Source organism: Loa loa, assembly GCF_000183805.2.
Source record: "Loa loa unplaced genomic scaffold supercont3.414, whole genome shotgun sequence".
Taxonomy (NCBI): Eukaryota; Metazoa; Nematoda; class Chromadorea; order Rhabditida; family Onchocercidae; genus Loa; species Loa loa.
This window is the reverse complement of record NW_018108594.1, coordinates 11,905-34,299: the sequence shown is the minus strand read 5'-3', so window position 1 is coordinate 34,299 and position 22,395 is coordinate 11,905. Positions and strand designations below refer to the sequence as shown.

Genomic DNA, 22,395 nt, shown 5'->3' with positions numbered 1-22,395 from the left:
CATTGCACGAGCATTTACAGAAACAGTGGGATAAATAGAAGTTCGGCGGAATACAGCACCGAAATCAAACGATAAAGTAATACCGGCGGTTTTGGCTTTCCAATACAAAAACTCGTTAAGCGCAAGAGAACAATTTTATTCTGATGAACGATATTTCTTGTCATTACATTACCACTAATTTTATTATTTATAATTACGAGTCATTCGGCATGATTCTATCAAGAAATTATCAGGATGGAAAAGAGAGAAAAAAGCTAATTATGAATTAAAAAGGAAAGGGGAATTAATAAGATACAGTATCCATATTCCAACATGAACTCATTGCCATTAGCTATTCATTCTCATTCGCATTGCTGATAATGCGCTTTTAAATTATTCAAATATTGTGTCTTTTCAAAATTTAATTCAATACTAAAAAATAAGGAAATTATATGTTAAAAATAGAAATTTGAATTGTTGGAAGGGAAAGACAGTATGAGTGCACAGTTGACCTAAATATTTGTTAGTAATACTAAGAGTTTAGTATGTGTGTTGAAATTATTTATTTGTGATTCCCGAATTCCCTGGTTTCTTCTTTTGGTACTACCAAAATTCTGAAAAACTCTCAAGTACCGGTTTTCAAATCTATTCGTCAATAAATGGATTCTGGTAAAAGGACTTCAAGTATTTGGTGGATATGTCCCGCTTTTGCGCGGTTCCTTCCTAAGACACTGAGATGAGATGTGATCCTTTTCCACTACTCAGAGAAGCTAAACCAGTACTTTATTTCCATAATGATTCTAATGTACTGTGACAAATCTTCAACTTCACATTTAAAGGATTATAGTGGAAAGACTCTGCGTGTGCGTGCATATATATATATATATATATATATATATGTGTGTGAGTGGTGTCTGTTTGTGTCTGCACGTCTATGCAGCGAACGTATCTGTCGTTATGAATGATTACTGAGCACATTCAGACACATTACACATTCACATAAAGAAAGTATTATCTATTTATGTATCAAATCACATCAGACTAAATGAGACCAAATCAAATTAGATCAAGTTAGATCAGATTGGATTAGATCATATCATGTGATATACTAATTACTTATCTGTTATGAAACACTATATTGGAAGCAAGCATGGAAAGATTAATTGACTGTCCTTGGACTGGTCATCGTAAATTCAAAAAAAAAAAACTACCAATGTTTTTAAATAATTTGGCATTATTGGTATTAAAAAAGTCATGGGACATTTACGATTTACTTCAAAATAAAATTAAAGCACGCTTAACAGTCTTATAATTCTATTTTTGAATTTAAAGAAGCTATCCTTCCATTTTATTCTTGAAGTTTTTTAATCACTTTTTCTTTGATTATATTCTCCAAAATTAAAATTGTTTTTCACTACTTCTCAAGAATCGGAACAATATGACAAGAAGGATAGCAAAGGATGCTATGCAAAAATTTCATCTTATCCTAGCATCCTTGATTGTTCTGAGCGATATAGCCTTGCTATCTCTTCTTCCTAGATTGTACTTATCCATATCCAGGTTTATCCGTGTCATAGACATCTCGTCGCTGCTACGCTTAAGAACAGTGGGATGATTCACATGGTTGCAAACGAGCAAATAACATAGGATGAACAGTTAACATCGCCACTATTAAATTGCATTACTTATTCAGTCACAAGAAGTAATTATGAAGCATCTCTTTCAAATTACAATCCTTATAATACCATTTGAAAATTCAGTAAAGTTTTTAATTTTAATTGAAAATGAACATCGTAGTTCTATCTCGCACATGTTATACACTTTTGTTCCGACTCTAAAGTGCCAGACAAGATGGGACTCGAAAGTACCAGACAAAATTGGGTTCGAAAGTGTTAAGAAAGATTTGCATGCAAATAATGCAGGTACTTCCACTTTCACATTTGACGATTCAGTAATGAAAATAATAAAACAAATCTGATCTGTTCGTTTAGCTATGGTATTTTTGTCGTAGTGAGCCAACGAAATATATGCCAGTTTCATTATTTTCGAAATTCATTATCTAACACTTCATTTCAGGATTTTCGTTTTAAAACGATAATCGTTCATATGATGGCATTTTTCTTTCATGAATTATTGGTCGAAAAATTTCTAGGTTTTTTTATTCCGAAAGACATATTTCGAAATAAGACTTCAACTCTTGAAATAGGACTTAACAGTGAAGATTTAAGTATATCTCTTGCACACAGTTTTTTCCTTAAGTGAGCACTCGTTTTTTTAAAGGCTTTTCTAAATTACGGTTGGTAAGCGGAAAGCTTACGCCAATGAATAATAATGCGCCATAAATTTCTTCCGACTGTTATCACGTTGAATGTTTTGGCAAACAATGTTGATAATAGATTGAATTTTGTAACAAATATCTTGTATCATTTCGTCGAATTCAGCAGCATATGTGAAATGATTCACGTACGTTCTGGTACCATGAGTAGTAAATAAATTGATATACTTCTTGTGTTACGTCAATTATCGCTATTAATTTCAAATTATTTCTGCACTAAATTTATTATCTGAATTTTGTCAAAAAAACTACTCCCAGTACCAACAAAAATAATCGAGCAGTAGTTTACAGCACACATTAAGTGAATGGTTGTGATATAGCAGCCATTTATTCAATGCTACTTTTATTTGTCAAAACATTTCGGCGCCAGCCATTTTAAAACGATCACAAAATTGCTACCACTTTTTTTCTCCTTGTCTTTCTCATTTTGAATGCTATAGAGATGCTGTAATTTCATCATTTCTATTGCCGAATAATCCGATGGTTATTTAATTGTGCATTCATTAACTGCTACATCTATTCATCTTCAACTATGATATGTAATTATTAAATGAAGCGTGTTCTATGATGATAGCAGTTCGACATGAATGAAACTTATCCATCCGTGGATTATTTTTAAATCTACTGGTACTACTGCCTGCACAGCAGTGTTCAGCATGGGCTTGGTGACGTGATTCGACCATATGCAATTATTAGCTTCTCTGTCTAACAGACGTTGATGTAAAATTCGTGGAAACAGTATGATATTGAATTTCAGCATTCATTTGTAGATAAATTAATTATTGTAAATATAAGAAAAGGAAGAATCATATGTGTTTTATAGTATCTATGAGGAGAAAAAAAAGAAATGGAACAATTTATTTGAGATATTTATGTTTGAAATTTGACTTAGAGTTATGAATGTTACATTCATAACATTATCAACGTTATCATTCAGGATAATTATAAACAAAGTTGGGAAATGTTTGAGAAAAGTTGCAACAAATGTTCTAAGAGAATAATGAAAAAGAGTACAACAATGTAAAAAGAAAAAAAACAAAACAAAAACAAAATGTATAATGGGAAAAATCAATGATTGTGAAAGAGAGCATTCCGTTCTCATTTTACTTTTATTTCAGGCTTTAGTAAACTTCATCCCTGAATTTATTAAACTCCGTTGTGTATTAGAATGTTTGAAGCAAAAGGAATTCATACAATAATTGTTGTTTTGGTTCATTGAGCAGAAGACGGATCCATGGTAATCTTGACTGATCTATCCCTGTTAGTTAAGCTTGGGCTTTAGAAGAGATCATTCTCCGGTCTTTCACTGTTCACTACTTCATTCAGCTATTTGTTTGCAGTTATCTTCTTGAAGTTCTATCCCGATGATCGGTTTGATTATTTGATACAGTTTTTTGCTTGAGATAGCACGTGAATGGTTTTGCAGATGCATGCAGCGAGAGTTTTCACGTTTTCTCTCCTTCACTTATGTGTTCTTAAACATAATAAAGAAAAAGTCCCCAGCAATATTGTCGTCACTCTTTGAATCGTCGGTGAATATGTCGCACTGCAGAGCGCCCTTTTCTCTCGTCCTATCATCATCGTCTTCGTCAACCGCTTTGACTGCCATCTCTTCCGTGTGAGTGTGTGTGTCTATGTCTGTGTATCTATATGTGTGTCAGACTTGGTTATAAATATGCATTTATATATGTATACAAATGTATCGATGATTGGCAGAGGTGTGGAGTAGTGCAGACGGAGATGACAGAGCGTTGTAAGGCAGTGAACGATTGCATGTAGGCATGCAGTGCGGTTGTAATTGCAGCAGCAGTAGCAGCAGTAGTAGTAAGTAGCAGTAGCAGTAGTAGTAATGGTAGTAAGCCGCCCCTCTGTGTCAACTGCCTGCAAGTAGCACTTAGAGAGTCGCTCTCCTTCATTATTGCAAGCAGTTGATGAGGACAGCTTGCAGTACATGTCGAACTGAAGGACTTCGTCGAGGCGATCACTGAGTGGCTCTCTGAACTGTTGGAGATGAGACGGGAAGGCTTAGCAAAAGTCCTTATGTGTTACTTTGTTAGAAACACTCACTGAATTGATCAGTTTACAGACTTTGGAATGAAATTTATTTTAGCATTACATCTTTCAACCCTGAAAATGCATGATGAAATGAAAATTTAGAGTGGTAGTATGTATCTTCAAGATTGATCTGATGCAGGATTGGCTTGATAATAATTATGGATGGCTAGACGAAGTACTGACTTCCTTTTCACAAACAAATGTAATGTCAGTCACCTAGAGACAATCATTCATCATATTTTAAAAAATGTGCCAAGGATGAATTTATCGTCCCATTAACAATTTAGGTTTTTCCCGCAACTACTAATTTTTCACTGTTCAAATGTACTTGAAAAAGTATTGTAATTTGGAATCCCTTCGCTGACATTTATCACTAACTCTGTGATACGAATTGTAAATGACCTTTCTTTCAGCAGTCATTAAGGTCTCTGGCAAAGTTGCAAGTGGATGGTAGGGAATGTAGCATGTGAAAATCTTTCCCTGAATTTATTCTGCCAATTATGAAGTTAGTTAATTAATTAAATAGTAATAAAGGGAGAAGGGTCTGGTGAAAATCATGCATGGCGTATGCGCTGTGCGTCTCTGAAAGCAGTAACCGGTTTTCCACATTCAGATCAGTACCGTTGATGACTTCTACCTAAAGTTATTCAAGTCGTAATTATGTCTTGAGGTCAAATCTTTTATGGTTGTTGGTCATCCACTCATCTCATGTTAAAACACTTGAGATACGATATAATGAAATCGAGTGGAAGGAAGAGCACAAGAGAGAAAAAAGAGAAGAGGTAGAAAACAATGAAGTATTATGGAGTGGAATGAAATAGATAAATAAGGCATAAATGAGTGATGTAAGGGGAAATAGAATAGAAAGAGAGTGGAATATTGCAGTGAATTGAGAAGTAATTTTTATCAATGAAACCATTGATATTCAAAGTGCGCAAAATTGATGGAAAGAGATTTTTTCAGAAATATTACTGCAAAGAGTTAACAAAAAAAAAGTGAAATGCAAAAGGAGCGATGTTCGCAGTGAGATGATGACATATAAGCGCAGGAAAATGAGACAGGAGATGGTCTTCCCAACTTGGTACTGATTCATTCCTATCTCCATTACTGTAAAGATAATTAACATAATGGCAAGGAAGGCGGTAATTAACCACGCAATCAATTGTTAGTTGCTTGAATAAAACTGCATTGACACCTCGACAGCTGTAGAAGAGACCATTTCTATGGCTAATTTTAATGATAAGCATCCAACTGAGTAAAATGCAATGGTTAGAGCTTATTTGTGGACATAGACCATTAACAGATGAGCAAACAAACCAGTGGACAAGAAGCGCCCGACTGGCTACACCCTCTTTCCTCTAGCTTTATGTCCAGTAACACAATGGATGGTTACAGACACAGACAATCACGTTCACATGTTTGATGCACAATTCGTACAAGTGACAAGCACACGCTGCACATTGGCACGCAGATTGCATCCTTAATTCCGTGCAGACAATCTTCTAATAGTATTGGCTTAATGCTAGAACCAACAATTAAAGACTATGAAACCCGTCGAAATGTCCCAATTTAACGTTTCAAAACGTGAAGGTTTTGAAGTACGCAGTGGAATATATACATTCCGTGCATGCTTCTTGCTTAAACAGCCATTGGTAAGTAAATTGAACAAGTAACATATAGTCTAGTACAGCCAATATACTTCGTACCTATTGATGTATTCAAGCAAAGTTTGTTTACAGCTGATTTCCTACCATTTTTTTTTTTTTTTTTTAGAGAAGCGGACGTTTTCAACAATTAATTGACAATAGGTTTCTCTTCGTTAATACGAATCCTAAATTTGCCAACTTTTTTTAGCTTTCTTTTTTTAATATTATGACCAATTTCAACGAGACTTCAATAGAAGTTAACTGAAGTTAAACGTCGTTCACATTTCAAGTAATTAGTCCGGAAACTTTCGACATTTCATCACAAGTTCAAATTGAAATGTCATTCATCAGCTATCAAAACCAGGTTGAAAAAACAGTATGGTAGAAGCAATCTTTAGATCTAGTCGAGAATAACTAATTTTTTCATACCTTATTTCCAAGTAACTATATAGAATACGATGGATATGGTAGTTGTAAATAAATCGCATATATACAATTTTGTTTTTGGCAAAACTAGATTTGCTTGTCATAAAGGTGCAATTTTTCAAGTATCTTTTCCAAACGTTAGATTATACAGCTTTGCAGGATTATCTGGAAAGTGAGAATTTGAAGTTATCGTACCAGCAAATTACAGTAAGCCGACAAATAGTTCATTGTGAAATGATGTTTTGGAGCATTTTTTGGGTAAAACAGGAGCAGAGGTAAAATAGATGATGCTGAATTTTGGATTTTTTCAAATACCGAAGTGGTGGTTCCGAATTTTCGGATTGAGAAATGAGAAGACTTGAGATTATAATTGAAAACTACATGAGACAGATGTTTGGTAACTTTTTTATATCCCTGTTAATTACTCACGCACAACTAATCAATGATAATGTGAAAAATTACATAAAAGTAACAAATGGTTCCCATCTTTGTGATTGTCTCAGAGGTTTTGAGGATGTGGAAGTATCAAATACCAACTTTATTAGCATGCTAATTGAATCATTTCCTTGGGAAGATATTGCATCAGATAAGGGTATATATTCAACCTGCTTGACAGTTCACGATGTAAGTTGTCAATTAAAATTTTTTAAATTTATCTGCTGGTTACAATATTAATAGTTAGGACTATCCGGACAAGATATTAATTTGTTTGGAAGTTTATACTGACAGCTGTTTAATTTACTTACTTTTAATCATTATCAGGAGTTGGGGCTTATGCAGGCCTACATTTGAAACGAGAATACTCAATTCTCACTGAATCCAAAAACGATTTACATGAACTCGGGATAAAGCCATTTTTTCTTCATAATCGAATCACACCATTAAACTAAATCAATATCACTCATATCATATTTTATCGATTCCGAAAAAAAGAAAACGAGAGGAAAGAAAATGAAAAATGGAAACTGTATGAAAAAACTTCAGAAAAGGTTTCAGAAATATATAAATGAAAGCAAAAAAATATACAAATATTTTGCACCAGTTTTCATTTTCATCTAATCTAACATGTTATTATAATTTAACTTTACACTGATTTGTGCGACAAATTCAGTTCACAGTTTCAATTCTAGTTTTTTTTTTTTTGAAAGAGGAAGAAATCTTAAAAGCCAGTGTTAATCGAATCTTAGAATATGTTTCTTTTTGGATATTACAACCGAAGGAACGTAATTCCTGTCATTTGTGGATTATTAAACAGTAAAATATTCTAAATGCTTGAAAAAAAATATCTAACATACTCGATTTCGCACTTTACTTTTAGATCCATCCGTTTTTGTATCAGGAAACGATGAAATTCATCGTACCAATTATACACTACTTTTTCTTCCCATTTTCTCGAATTTCACGAAATAACAATTTTGTTAGTGTTTTCGCATGATTTTCTGATTCAGGCGGGTGGTTTACCGCAAAATGGAAATACTTATAAATGATTGGACATAGAATCATTTCATCAAGTCTTCATTGGTTAGGTACACTGAAATCAGTTTGAAAAAACTTATTTTCCTCTCTGCTGAAGTTTGTGAGCAGGTCTTTTTGTTAGTGGACAGCAATATTATGCTTCAAAATTGTATCCATCAGTTTTGGAAGCATTTTAGAAGCATCATCAAATACCGTAAGATAAAAGTTTTGAAGGCAAACTTTTTATCCAATTCTAAAAGGAGACGAAATAGCAAATTTCTTTTCCTTAATAATTATCAGCATCCAATTAGTAAATGAATTCCTGCGTTTTTTGTGACGATATAAGGTGTAATGCCAAGTAAAAGTTGTAAAAATAATATACATTCCATAATCAACCGGAAAATCTTCGGAAACTTTATTTTCAAAGCAGCAGAAAAATCGCTCGTTAAGCTATTTTCAGAGTTGATGAATGACATGTTATTTTGTGACGAGGTGAAAGTTCACTGCTGATAAAGATCTGTGGACGGCACAGATACTTCAGTTGTGTCAATATTTCCTTAGTTAATAATTCAGTACTTAACTTGTTTCATCGATCTCAAAGTAAAGCAATATTTTAAGGACAGTCACTTTTACGATATAACACTAACAACAATTGGTGTATTCATTCCGACTGTATCCCGAGTGATAATACTCGAACAGAAATTATGGTTCGATGTAAGTGCTGACGAATCAATTATCCGATCTATCTGCAACAAATGGTTAAGATGAAATGTGCTTCGGCTTGGGCAAATTCTTTCCCTACAACTTTTTAATAAAAAATAATAACTAGTTAGTTGATCAACTTGAAAATAACTTGTCATGTAAACCCGAAATGTCACCATTTCCAAAATGTCAATGCCGAAAGGTCATGTTGACAGATACATCAGAAAGGGACAATCATTGGTAGGTTGTTAAAATGATTAGTTCAGCAATGCTTCACGCTCATTTGCGCTATTAACTAAACATTCGCTGACGTGCATCCCTTACCACTCTCCTTGTCGCAGAAAGTGCTGTCAACATGCAGATTTGCTTTCTTCCATACTTCTTACTTTCTTGCTTTAATTCTGTTGTCAAATAGAGACACTGCTAATTATTGTTACACAGAGTAAAAGTTAGCGCTAATGGTAATTGAATACTACCGTATTCGGCCGATAAATGAATGAATGAATGCAAGGGGGAGTAAGAATATGGGTCAATGAGTATGTGTGTGTGTGTATATATATATATATATATATATATATATATATATGTGTATGTGTATGAATGAGGAGGGTTGTTTGTGATAGATGTTCTAGATGGGTAGATACCCAGGTCTCGGGTAGGTTAACAGAGAAGGAATAGAGAAAAAAATCTTCCTAGCAACGACGACACACAGCTATCGCAGCTATGTCTGTGCAAATGTCTCATCCCAAATTCATTTAAATGTATTTTCGAACTCAACGAGAGAGTAGAGCTACTAGAGAAGGAGAGTCACCATGCGTCGAAGATGAACAATGGAGGGCAGGCATTGCAGGCAGTGCCGTTCACTTACTATCGGACTCTTTCCTACATTGACAGATGGGCACAGACATGCAGAGATGCGCGCGTATAGAAGGACAGGCTCGTCTATACAGTGTCGAAGGTTGCATTTGGCAGGGCGGTGGAAAGGGATGAATGTGTCGTTGATTGCTTGCTCGACTCGCTTTACCCGAAATCGCAGATTACCCACTACTTTGCCCGCACGAACGTCTCTACCGGCCCGTTTCAACGGTTCTCCATTTCGGGTTCATCATGTTCATCACCTGCATCACCCTTGTTTCTGGAAGTTTCGCGAATTTGAACTTCTCTAATTTCAACTCATATATTGGAGTTGTCATCAATTACGTGCTGTTTACACATTCTTCTGTTTTTAGTCTCCCTAAAAGTCACATTACTGTAAACCATAGTACATGGTCCATTAATTATGTAGTTCATGTGTTTATGTGGATGTTACGTACATGCGTATGTATATACACATATATATATATATGTATATATGTATGTATGTATGTGTGGCTAATGAAACAGGCATCTTTTGGACGATGAAGTGATGAGTATGCCTTCTCGATAAGGCCCCATAAGTGCTACACACACATCAAAAATGCAGACCGACATGCATTTCTAACCGAAACGGACAGACGTAGTGTCCACTTGCTCTCATCTCTCCTACAGACTTAGCATACATAGAAACATATACATATACATACACATACACACACACATCAGAGAGACATACATGAAGAGATAGATAAGCATCAATCGATAGATAGAGGAGGACTCAATGATTGGAGCTACAGTGTATCGTTGTCTGCAGACTATAGTTTGGAAGTATGAAAGAAGCAAGATGTGCTATGATTGGTTGTACGAGTTGGAAGTGTAGGGAAGGGAGCAAAAGGTATGGCTATGCCCCGCCTCTACGACGTGGGATGGTATAGCGTTGTTGTTGTTGTTGTTGTTGTTGTTGCTGCTGCTGCTGCTACTGCTGTTGTTGTTACTGCTGCTGTGATGCATGGCACTTTGATATGGACGAGGTTGGGTAGGGCAGCGTAGGGTAAGGTAGAGTAGGGTAAATGAGCAGGTGAATGAGTGAGTGAGCGAGCCTAGAGCAGTTCGGCCCGAAAGACTTCGAATCCTGTGTTAATTCAAATTTCTTTTTCACTGACAAATTGGGATGTCATCTCATGTAACTAACTGCTGCATTAGGGTGGACCGATGGGAATACGTTGCAGGCTATCCGTTGTAGGCTGTTAGAGGCTGTCCCTTACGAGATGCAGTTTTGGGGCTTATCTGAAAGATGACATTAGAATTAAATATGAGAACACTATCACAAACTGCTGATAATCCTCTTTCATTGTTAGTTGTACTCTTCAAGAAATCATTCACTTTGCCATGCTTACCATCTTCTTCCTTCAACTTATTTTCCGGAGAGAAGCATACGGTGGACACTGTCATTGAAATTGAATGGATGAAATCCTTATTTTGCAGAAGAGGAAACATTCCGTTCTTTTGCCGTTTACTGCTGCCAAACAAATAGAATCACCAATGATTGGGAAAATCAGGATAGGAGTACTTATCGGAGTGTCGAATGTAGCTACCCGGGCGGGTAGGCATGGCATGTGTCTTCCTTTCATGCTACCTACCCTCTTTCTACATTAAAAAAAAACTATCCCTCACTTGGCCCTTTTTTCATACGCACGCTTCGTTTCCATCTTTATGCATACATTCTATCCTTCCGCTTACCGCTCGCAACAGATATTCACAAATTTCTCATTTTCGAAAAGGCCCTCTCATCCTGTACTCTCACTCTTTCCTATAGACTCGCCCCTCCCCTCTCCCAACCTTGTGTGTTTCCCAGGAGAAAATGAGTGCATGGGTGTCTGTACTACTAGGTAACGTAACACACCGATCTGTTACACTGACCCTCTGGGGTCTGTCGTCCCTCCCGCCCCACTTACCATAAGTCTTCCTTGCTTCCCTCAGTCTTACCCATCATCTTCATCATCTTTCACCACGTGCTAGCTTTTCCTTGCTGCAGCTGCAGAACGCGATGGCCATTCATCCTCCCCTGCAACAGCACTGTTAAAATAAATTCAGGCGCAATCCCTCCCCCGCTCCCCCGCTTCTTCTCCTTCCCTCCTATCCATCTCCGTTCTGCGTGCATGTATGTGATAGTTTCCCTTCCAAAAGCAACAGAAATAAATCTTTGGTCTTCTTTCTCTTCATGTGGCGGTGACGTGTTTTTTCGTTGTCATCCCGATTCGCCGTTTCGCACTACGATTATTTGTATGGGTTATTTGTTCTCGAAATGGTGTCTGATTTCTTGCAGGCAAGTGCTGGACAGCTTAAACAACAATGGACAGATTGGACGAGATGGGTCCATCGGGCGCGTGAGGGCAGGGGAAAGGAGGGGGAGAGGGGGGGGGGGGGAGCGCAGATTGCACTGAATGACAACACATTTCTCCTTCTTTCTCATTGGGTCAGGCAGCGAGCTGATGTATTACTGATTATGCGTCTCTTTTCTTGTTTGCCTGTAGCATTTCCTTCAACACTTTACTGCAGTCCCAGGTCCCATCAGCTACTCATCAGCGCAGTGCTAGGTTATAAGCAACAACCCCTTGTCCCTCCAGTTCAGGTCATATTTAATTTCATCCCATAAGTCTTCTTAATTTAGCAGTGTCAATGGAATGCTAGAAAGAGTGTATAGTGCGATGCAGTAATACCCAATCCAAAATATCCTTGCAGTTCCGGCTATCTCGATAAGAGATGAATGAACGAATCCTCTTACGTAAGTGAAATGGGGAGAAGAGGGGCATTGCGAGCACATCAATGGCCAAGTGAATAGAGATTGATAAGTTTAAGTGATGAGGTAATTAAATGAGGCTAATAAATCCAGCAATAGTTATAGTACCATTTGATCTATTCTTTCAACGTTTCAGGTCTTCTTAATCATAACAAACTGTCAAGAATTGTTATGTTCATTTCAAAATTACAGGAATCACATCAGCTCGAATGAGAAAAATAGTCATTTAAATAGTTTTCCGTGCAACAAAACGGTTTTAGTCATTATTTCTAATACTTTTGTTGCCACTTATATAATTTCATACTGTTAGGTATCAGTTTGTCACCTTTTTACATTGCGAATTGGTAATAACTGAGTAGTATCAAAGCATGTTTGCAAATCGAACAAAAATGTATGCTTTTTGTCGGCTAAAATAAGAATCCAACTTGCTGACATTAATTGGCTACTGCGAACTGAAGGCATAGCTTGTTGATATTTGAAAGTTGACATCTTGGACCTATGCCGGACAGGCATTTATTGCTTAATTAAAGTACATTTGCCTCATCACTGGAATGATGATAATTTCGTTCAATTTCTAACTCATTTCCTTGACCCATCTTTTCATTTATTATATTTTATTAAGATTATTTCTGATTTCGCCTGTTTAAGGCTTGTCGGTTATTCAGTGTTTGATCCGTTATGTAAGCCTAATAACTGAATTTGTTTGTGCTTCGAAGACTACACGCAGTTTCTTTTCTTTAGATTTTAGTGCAGGAGAATTCATAACACGTGTTAATTATACACTCCCTTACATGCTATGTGCTCATTTTCTGCATCTGTTCCTTCCAAACAACGATGGGGAATCTGCAAATTTTGAAGAGATGTCAACGATCCGTCAGTAGATGTTGAATTTCGCATTTTGTAAATCATTTAAATTTAACCCTCTGTTTATTAGCATCATCATCCTCTCTCTTCCGTTGCTGAAAAATATCTGCGATATATTTTGGTCGATATCGTTGTTAGTTTATAATCAGAAACACAGTGAAAAGTGTTCCTGTCGTTATCGCCAATTTTTTTTTCACTTATACGATGGAGATTCAGGTTCATAATTAGTGCAGTATTTCAGTCCCTTGGGGACTGTTTATACATTTTCCGTATTTATTTATTATGTCAGACACGGAATCTTTTCATGACGCAAAAAACATTCAGTTCTACTACAATCAATATCATCAATTTTCTTAGTAGAATTAAAATAACTTTTCAGTTACAGTAAATCACTATTTGAGACATTTTTGTCTCATTCACACATAAGTTTATCTGAATCCAAACCATTAGCTAATCAAACTTGATTTAACTGGATGAAGGACCGGTTTACATCTACCATTCTATATTTGAATTGCGTTTAAATAACAAATATAAGAAAGGATGGAAGGTTGTTTCAATTGTTGGCCCAGATTTTCACATAAAAGAAATAAGGACTGGTCAAACAGGCTTCAATGTGGTGAGAGGAATATTGTATTTAACAAAACTTTCTGCAGAGTTCTTACTTGACGACCGCTTCAAGTTTCCTTCCTATAATAACCTTTCCGATCCCAGTGTTTGTGATAGCCTTATTGTATCCTAAGAAGGCGATTATCGATTGACGAATAAATGTTTCGAATTACAGATTGCCAAGTGCGCTTGGCTCTCAGTATGGTGCTATCAACACGAAAATGCGTTTTGTATACCAAGTGTAGTGATATCAAGTCTATTTATCATTGGTTAACTGGCATAAATTCTAATTTGGTAGTTAATAACTGGTAGCCAGTTGAGAAGTTGTTTTCGTATGGTCATCAGTTGATGATTGTTGGCTAATCGAGAATATTTTTTCAATCTCATAATCTGTTATGATCATAGTAGCTCACTGGAATACAAAGCTCCTTCAATGAAGTCAAGAAGTAAGGCATTTAATATCTTCCAAGTTCTGTATTATCTTTGTCAGTGAAACTTCTACTTTGTTTTTCTTGATCATCATAGTATGGAAGTAATTCCATTAAAGCTTAAAAGCTTACACCATTTTCTATAGCAATGTCTCCGATTGCGATGTACATGTTCACTTCGTTCAGATATGATTGTTGATATTTGAGTGGAATCAGTTTCTCATTCTATTTCCGTCTCTTTATTGTTGTTCCAGGCTTGGGATTTGTGTTCGGATGCTGGAGCCTTCGTCCGGGCCATTCTTATGTTCATTTCCGTATATTTTAGAAACAGATCATCTAAAGAAAATAAATGTTTAACACTGGCTTCCGGATGGATGTCGCATGACCACATTGTATGAAAGATGATTAGGTTTTATAGCGTAATAGACTACACAGGGAAACTATGACCCAAAAAGGGAAGATGGAATTCCGGGATGTGAAGTCTCCTCTGAAGATGACGTTCAAGTTTCATACAAAAAAGGTAATGGTAGAATTCTATTAATGGTAAGTCAGTCGAAGGCTGAAATACTCATTTATTTAACTTACTGTGGCTTTCATCAGGGGTGTCATATTAGATGTTCTTATTCTGCAGCGATACAAAAATTTTATCGAATTTTACGAAATAGACATGATTGAATATATTCTGGAAAAGAAATTATTTGATAATTTCGCAGACTTCTTAGAGAATTAGTTATTTGTTAATTTTCTACTTTCATTCCATTCTCCATTGTCTCTTTCCCAAATTTTCTTAGTACTTTTTAATAGAATATGATTTATTGATAAGCAAGTGTTCGTTTTATGATCTCAAATTTTGTTATACAATGATACTATATCTATCATTGTATCATAATCTATCATAATACTATATCGCTATGCTAATGTGAAATCATTTGAAGATGTGCTTAATTGTTCATTTGTTAATTAATTTTCAGTTATGAAAGACATCCATGGAGCAGATTTGAACGAGAATTTATGTTGTTCGTTGTGCAAATCGTATTTGATTGATGCAGTGACGCTTACCGAATGTCTTCACTCCTGTTAGTTAGTCACTTATTCTCTGACCTCTCTTCACTCTTCATATTTCATTATTTCCACTCATTTTTCTCATTTTTACCCTTTCCTTTACTCCCTTTCATAACCAATTTTCCTCTCAGAACTAAAAAATAATTCATTTGGCTCTAACTCTTTGTTGATAAGATGTGCTACTGCACGGTTTTAACTTTCATTTAATGTAATATGTTCTAATGACTCAACACATTAACTTCAAATTAAAATCAAAAAATATACTATAATTGTTGGTCGGAATGTTATACTTTCTATTAAAATGCCGAGTTATTTTGATCTTCGATATTAATAAAATGTAATTTGAAAATTCTCTTTGTATAATACGCTGTCCAAATCTATCAATCTGCTATATAATTTCAGATTGTCGAGCTTGTTTGTTAGGTAACATCGAGAAAGCTGAAGTGTATCATTGTACAAAGTGTGCCGCATCATTCGGTAGAGATCTTTCTGAGGCTTTCGTGCGTGATGACACGCTGCAAAAACTGGTCTACAAAATGGTGCCAGAAGTTTACTGGCAAGAGCTGCTTCAACGTGGTGAATTTCTCAAGAAGCGAATCGTTTCACCGGATGAGAAAGCAACAATTCTTGATAAGGTAATTTTTGGGATTGTATGCTTGGATAGATTTCACGCTTCTCTCCCCTAGTGTATCAAAGTTTGCGAAATTGAAGTTTGACAAATAGATCTGCAATTTATTATGGAGCTGGCAGCTTTGGTATGTCTTATAGTCTTTGTGATTCCTCACATTTGCGAAATCCATTGTGCTTCTAAGTTATATCATGTGTATTACGGTTCGGTGCGCTGCAGTCCCATGCCATGATTTTGTTAACTTCACTTCCGATGTAGAAGAGTTGAAAAGTTACTGAACACTCCTTAAAAAGAACACTGGCAAATTTTTGCTGAGGAACTTCTGCATTTTATTTACTTTTTTTTCCTTCCGCAATTTATTATGAAGTGAAAGTAGGACACGATTCGCTAAATAATTCTGCAAATTTTAGAAGCTTATGCAACTCGCGTCAGAACTGTGTGCTCCAAATGAGATGGTTTCATTATGCTTAGAATATATATCACCGGGTATATCAGATAATGACACCGGTGAAGATAATAATGATAAGGAAGCAGTAAATGCGTCAAGATTGCTCGATGACAACAAGCCGTCAACAGTTGCAGAAGCTGATCGTTTAGAGAAGCAGGAAGCAATGTTGACCACATTCAGAAGGTATTCATATTTTCTCGGTGTCTTTCTTAATTCATTTCAAAATGAATACTGGGGAGTTTAAATTTTAGACTCGTGAGACCTTACCTCTTTCCTTGATGTTTTTTCCTTTCCAACTTTTTCTTCAAAATTTTGCCATCTCCTTTTATTTTCAAAAAAGAGGAGGCAGCTGTTACTGTCCTTAGCAGTCATTGCTTTCTGTGATTTGAAGCACTAATCATGTCGTGTAGTTTATTAGTTTTCGAAGGTATAGTTCAAGTTTTCCAGATATTTTCGTTGTCAAGCATCGACAAGAATTAGTGCATTGCGGAAATTACTGGAGGCGAAGTTGGAGGTTTCCGATACTTATCGATTATTTTTTGTTGACAGTGACTGCAATGTGATGTTGGATGATCAATGCACACTACAGGATATTGCTTATATGTTTTCATGGCGACGTCTGGGACCAATGAAAGTTCTTTTTACCTTACAGGTGAGTGCGTGCAAAGTGTTTCTAGACTTAGATTTTATCAATTCAATTATATCATTTTTCAGTACCGTTGATCTCAATTTTTGTTCTCACAAATTTGTTCTGGATTTTTTTATTTCACTTTTCTGTCCTTATTAACTTTGTAATTATTATATGTCCAGCGACATCTCGAAGAAGAAAAGCCACCAGTGTTAGATATGGAATTCATGCCGGAACTGGTTGCTGAAGAACCCCTTTCACAAGGAAATGCTGCAGTCACAGCTGCAATTGAAACTCCTGTACAGTTGCCAGCATTAACTGTTTCACTAAATACTTCAATGATGGAAGGTGGACCGAATCACCAACCTATCATCACCACTGAGGTGCATCCACCACCCAGGTGAAATGCTTTCTGGTCACTCGACTTTAAAATGCAATTCTATAATTGGGATAAGTCTCCTATTATGAATTAATGGTGAAATGTAATCGCAGTGAGAAGATTGTTATGGTGTTTTTTGGAAGACCACTTTAAGTGTGTAACAATGTTCTAATTGAAATTTATCTTCCATCTAGGGTTTAGTGAAGTGATAATAATAGGGAGTGATGAATTTCAATTCAAGAGTTTCCTTTGTTTCGGCAGTTTCTTCATGTATGCAATAAGGCATTCTCATTTTTTCGTTTTACTTAGATTTTTTTAACAGGAAAAAGAGGAAGTCTACCGCACCAACAAAGAAACAAGTTGGATCTCCAATTCCTGTGCAGCGCATGACCGGTGTCTCACCACTCGCAAAAGGACCTCCTCCGTTAGTGCGGCTTGAGAACACAGGTTTAGGCAAGAAATCCAGCAGCAGTGGGCGTACAAAATCTACTGAAAAAACCTCTACAAAAACACCATCTCATGAAGATACGCCAGCTACAAAGCAAGCGAAGCTAATGCCAACATCTTTTGATAACAAGTACATTTTTTACAATTTTAATATAACATTACAATTTTTTACTTGATTTTTACTCTCTTTTATATTTTACACTGAATTTATTTTTCAGATTACAACAAATTATTGATTCTTCTCCAAGTCGTTCGGCAAAGATTTCTAAGGGATCCAGGGCAAAGACATTACCAAAAGCAGCGTCTTCTGGTGCTACTGAATCGTCATCTCAACTTGTGTCGAACGATAAGTCTGTAGATTCAAGTAATAAAACTGGAAATACCAACTGTAGTTTGCAGTCTGGGAAGTTAATATCCACTGATGGTATCAAGACAGAATCGAGTTCATCCAGTGTGAAAACTGAAAATGTTACAACCAAGGAGAAAACTTTTAGTAAATTACATACAATTTCGAAAATCACAGAAAATACCACAGTGATTACTACTATTTCTACTCCGACAAGTACAACGGCAACAACAACAACAACAATCAGTCATCCAAGACCAATACAGCCGCGTCCACTGGAGATGAAAACTAATTATGAGGCTTTAGTGAAAAGTTATGGCTTAAACGGAATGGGAAATAAGGTGTATAATTGTAATCGTTCCTCTTTTGTTTCTTAATTCTTGTTATGAAGGTTTTTTAGTCTCAGGTCACTTTTTTTCTTAACTCGATAATTTGTCGATGAATTTATTCCGTGGCATAAATGACTTTTTTCTAGCACAAAATAAGCAGCGATTTTGTATTTCATGGTAAATTTCATAATTTATTTGCAGCTTTCCTCTTTTCCTCTAGACGGAAAGCACGTTGGGTTCAGTCCACCGTTACACATGCAACCACCACTATTTATGGATCCAAAAATTGCTGCACAACCAATTAAACATATTCTTTCTGGACGGGGTATGCCCATTGTGCCTGAAACTACTCCTTATTTAAGGTATTTTTCGACCTTTTTTTTTAAATCATAGCGAGTAGAGAACTCACATAGTTAGATATAGACTGTAGTGCATTTCATTAACTTTCCTCCTAAAAAATGGAATTTTATTGTTCCGAGAGTAGAAGTACGCCTGCGTGTAGATAAATCAATGTAATTTTATTCTGAATATTTTGAAAAAACTATTAGTGGTACTAATGTTGCAAAAGCTTTTTATATAGGTGCTTTGCTTTTTGATAGAATCAAACGTAAGACGACTGCGTCAGGATATGCATTTCTTCTTAGCTAATTAAATAATAAATTATTAATTTATTTATTCACAACAAGGATGGAAAAGTGTAAAATCATTTGCTGCTTCATGAAAAATAATTAAAGGAATATTTTGAATGTAAATTTGTTTGCAGGAATCCAGCTTTGGCAAATTTCATGCATCACCTGCATATGCAACCACCTCCAATTCCCGGACTTACTGGTACCACTACTCCACCTCTTCCCTCTCACAACAATGGTTCACCATCGTCGTGTTCGTCATCTAATCAACTTGCATCAACACATAGTCCTCCAATCAGTAATGTTCCTTCAAAAAGTTCTCAGCAGCAGCAACTCAAACATCCCACAGCAGTGCCTCTTCCACCAACAGTTACTAATTCAGGCGGTAACAGCAATAAATTGTTAAACAGCAGCGGTAGCAGCAGCAGAGCATCTTCACCAGCTGCTAAATTGCAACAAAAAATTGCTTCACCGATTCCAATTCCGACTGCTCACATAACACCCTTTATGAGCCACAGTTAATCCTTCCTACATCTTTGTTTAAGCGACGTGGAATTGATAAGCGGTCAATTACGAGAAGTAGATAGATTGGTGGTTAATAAAAATGTTCTATAAGTTCTTGCCTCAGTTCCACGTTAACCTAGTTAATCATTTTTTGAATCCTTCCAGTCTTGCGCAAGGGTATTCATCTCACTCCTAGTTGAGACAGCTAATTTATGTTGTTAATATGCTCATTTTGTGGTAATATAATTGACTGCAACTTCAAGCTGTCAAGATTGGACAACTCGTGCATTTCTTCTTCATCTGTGCTGTGTGTTACTGTTTACTGTACAGAAATGTGTAAATAAGTTTGTCTTTTTTTAGTTGATATTTAAATCATCCTTTTTTACTGGCTAACGCTGGTCATTTCTGTCATTTACCCTAATCTTGTCATTTTCCAAATAATACTAAGCTTTTTCCCAGAACAGGTCAAATCTTAGTTATTTATACATCATAATGCGCTAAGGAATGCAAATTATTGGCTGTTTGTCCTATCAAGATATAGAACAGAATCGAGATAAGATAAAATCATAAGCAGAATTAGAGAAGATCAAAGAATGATTCTTAACGTTTCGTTCATTGCATTTTTCGTGTTTACCAGTTCTTCCTGAAATGTTACATTTACAAGCTAGATTTTTTTTAGCGGAAACTTTTATCCGGTGTATGGTTACACTTCTGTATTGTAGAGTGCATTTCGTTAAGTTTGTAATGTTCTTTTGCTGTATTATTTTAAGGCGAAGCATTACTTTTGATGCCTGTTTTTTGTTATTTTAAGCCAAAAATTTTCTCTTATCTCATTGATGATGACTTGTTTTATGTAGCATTATAATCTAATTTACTGTTATCTGCTTGATATCATTGAATAATTGCAAGTTATACAAATAAATTTGGAAGAATTCTAATTATATATTCTTGGTAAATATGTGCAAAAAAATGAATTCTATTAGACATGACGAATGTATCGGATTCCTGAAATTCAGATCCGGAAATCGAAAAGCTGTATCAAACATTATTTGAAATTGTTGCGTCATGACGGGGAAGAATTTGTTACCGGTAAAAATCAAGCAGAACTATGAGTCATGATTCGCTCTGATCTCAGCTCATTGCACGAAACATTAGGTTAACTTGTTTAACCTTACCATATTTAATATTCAATATTTCCTTCATACTTGTCGTAAATTGAAAATATTTTTTTCCTCGAAATCTCACTATACTTGTAAGATTTGGAGTCATTTGCGCCAAGTGGTGACTGTAAGACTTATTGTACTCCTCACATTGTTTACGTCTCACGTAAAATATTCTCGCAAAGTTAAATATATTATCAAGTCAAATGGTTTACAGTACTGTTTGGACTACGTGTACGTGTCCTCATATCGTCTTCTCATTCTTATACCGTGTGTTTCTTTCTCGTTGAGTCTTAGATGGAGTTGGCTGAAGAAGTGGGAAAATTGGTTCAATAAAAACAATAATTTTCTCGTGAATCTGAATCCAAAAGAGGTGTGCTTTTGTAGAAGTGGACATGAAGAACTTCGAGTCACATCATCGGCGCAAATCTACACTTTCAATGCTAGCTTCAGTTGACTGAATGCAATAATTCGAAATTTATTTCGTAATGTGGCGGGAATTCATGCATTTCCAAACCTGAAAAATCCTACGAATATGAAGAAACTGAAAGCGGAGACCTAGTTCTGTATACGTTGGGTTACGGTATCAGCTTTAGAGTACGGTGTTTGGAGGAGGAGAAGTATATAAGTACCGGGTTTTTCGTTGTTTTGTTGAATGCAAATGTATGCGGCCAGTTTACAAAATACTTCTAGGTGCTTTTATGTTGTGATGCTTTGCTGATAACACAATAGCTTAGATTATGGAAAGAAATTCGGCGCAGTTTTATTTCTTCCAGATCCATTTCTGTCATCAAAGTTTCAGTGATGACAATGGTGCCCGTAAGGGATGAAAAAATCCGAGAATAAAAGTGTAAGTTATTTGTGTTCCTTTCATTTCCTTGGATAGATCACCAAATTACGATATGCATTAAACCATGAAAACCTGAGTAATTATATTTTCAAAAAATACTAGTCACTTTTGATTTCTTGGTTCTCTTCTGTGGCGTCGAAGATAGGGATTCGTTGATTGTCAAAAATTGCAACTAGGAAGATGAAATTAGCATGATCCAGTTATACTTTTTACTGCATAAAGATATTATGAGTAATTACAGTATGTTGTGGCCATTCAGACTCATCAAATTTCAAGTGATAGCTGATAACAGTCACGTTCAATTGTTTTCTTCGAATTATTCGCCTTTCAAATAATAATAGGTACAATTAAGTGATGGTCAGATTTCTAACACTTATCAAGCACTTGAGATGTTCAGTGTCATTAAAAATAAAAAAATTATTAAAAATAAAGACACGAGAGATATTCGTTGATAACTCAACAAATATCCACAAGGAACGATTTATAACAATTCAGTATGTTGACCTTTAACATATGCAGCCGAATGCTTGCGACATTTAAAGTGTTACTTCCGAAAATGCAAATAGATTTGCATTCAAGGAATAGGAAAACAAGATATCTGTTGATGTCAACATCATGGATTTCAATTTCGATATAAACTTTAAATGAAAGAAATTTCATTTGTTTTCTATAAGCATGTTCAGAAACTACTAAATACTGCAGTGGGAGAAGTATCCAACCTCGTTATCAGTTGTTCTTTTCTTATCTCTATTATTACTATCACTCTGAAATGATCAAATGACATTGAGTAATGAAAATGTATCCCACCTTTTCTTTCATATACATAACGAATTT

General features: G+C 35.6%; 5 protein-coding genes across 5 annotated transcripts; 4 read left to right on the top strand and 1 right to left on the bottom strand.

Moving 5' to 3' along the window:
• Positions 1-3,779: 3,779 nt before the first annotated feature.
• Positions 3,780-5,588, bottom strand: LOAG_04895 (hypothetical protein; the record flags this gene model as incomplete). The annotated part of the gene is made up of 4 exons (XM_003140432.1): positions 3,780-3,960; positions 4,010-4,195; positions 4,966-5,006; positions 5,565-5,588. 4 exons carry the CDS (start codon positions 5,586-5,588, stop codon positions 3,780-3,782), a joined length of 432 nt encoding a protein of 143 aa, XP_003140480.1.
• Positions 5,589-5,928: 340 nt separating this feature from the next.
• LOAG_04894 (hypothetical protein) lies at positions 5,929-7,331 on the top strand (the record flags this gene model as incomplete). Its single annotated transcript, XM_003140431.1, has 4 exons — positions 5,929-6,021; positions 6,601-6,716; positions 6,945-7,033; positions 7,204-7,331. 4 exons carry the CDS (start codon positions 5,929-5,931, stop codon positions 7,329-7,331), a joined length of 426 nt encoding a protein of 141 aa, XP_003140479.1.
• Positions 7,332-9,230: 1,899 nt separating this feature from the next.
• Positions 9,231-11,060, top strand: LOAG_04893 (hypothetical protein; the record flags this gene model as incomplete). The annotated part of the gene is made up of 4 exons (XM_003140430.1): positions 9,231-9,253; positions 9,449-9,684; positions 10,334-10,489; positions 10,939-11,060. The coding sequence occupies 4 exons, from the start codon at positions 9,231-9,233 to the stop codon at positions 11,058-11,060; spliced, it is 537 nt and encodes a 178-aa protein (XP_003140478.1).
• Positions 11,061-11,758: 698 nt separating this feature from the next.
• LOAG_04892 (hypothetical protein) lies at positions 11,759-12,466 on the top strand (the record flags this gene model as incomplete). Its single annotated transcript, XM_003140429.1, has 2 exons — positions 11,759-12,085; positions 12,446-12,466. The coding sequence occupies 2 exons, from the start codon at positions 11,759-11,761 to the stop codon at positions 12,464-12,466; spliced, it is 348 nt and encodes a 115-aa protein (XP_003140477.1).
• Positions 12,467-15,113: 2,647 nt separating this feature from the next.
• Positions 15,114-19,569, top strand: LOAG_04891 (posterior sex combs protein; the record flags this gene model as incomplete). Its single annotated transcript, XM_003140428.2, has 9 exons — positions 15,114-15,227; positions 15,616-15,848; positions 16,252-16,472; positions 16,737-16,941; positions 17,100-17,317; positions 17,619-17,873; positions 17,962-18,430; positions 18,620-18,780; positions 19,182-19,569. The coding sequence occupies exons 1-9, from the start codon at positions 15,125-15,127 to the stop codon at positions 19,567-19,569; spliced, it is 2,253 nt and encodes a 750-aa protein (XP_003140476.1). The 5' UTR covers positions 15,114-15,124.
• Between the last annotated feature and the right edge of the window lie 2,826 nt (positions 19,570-22,395).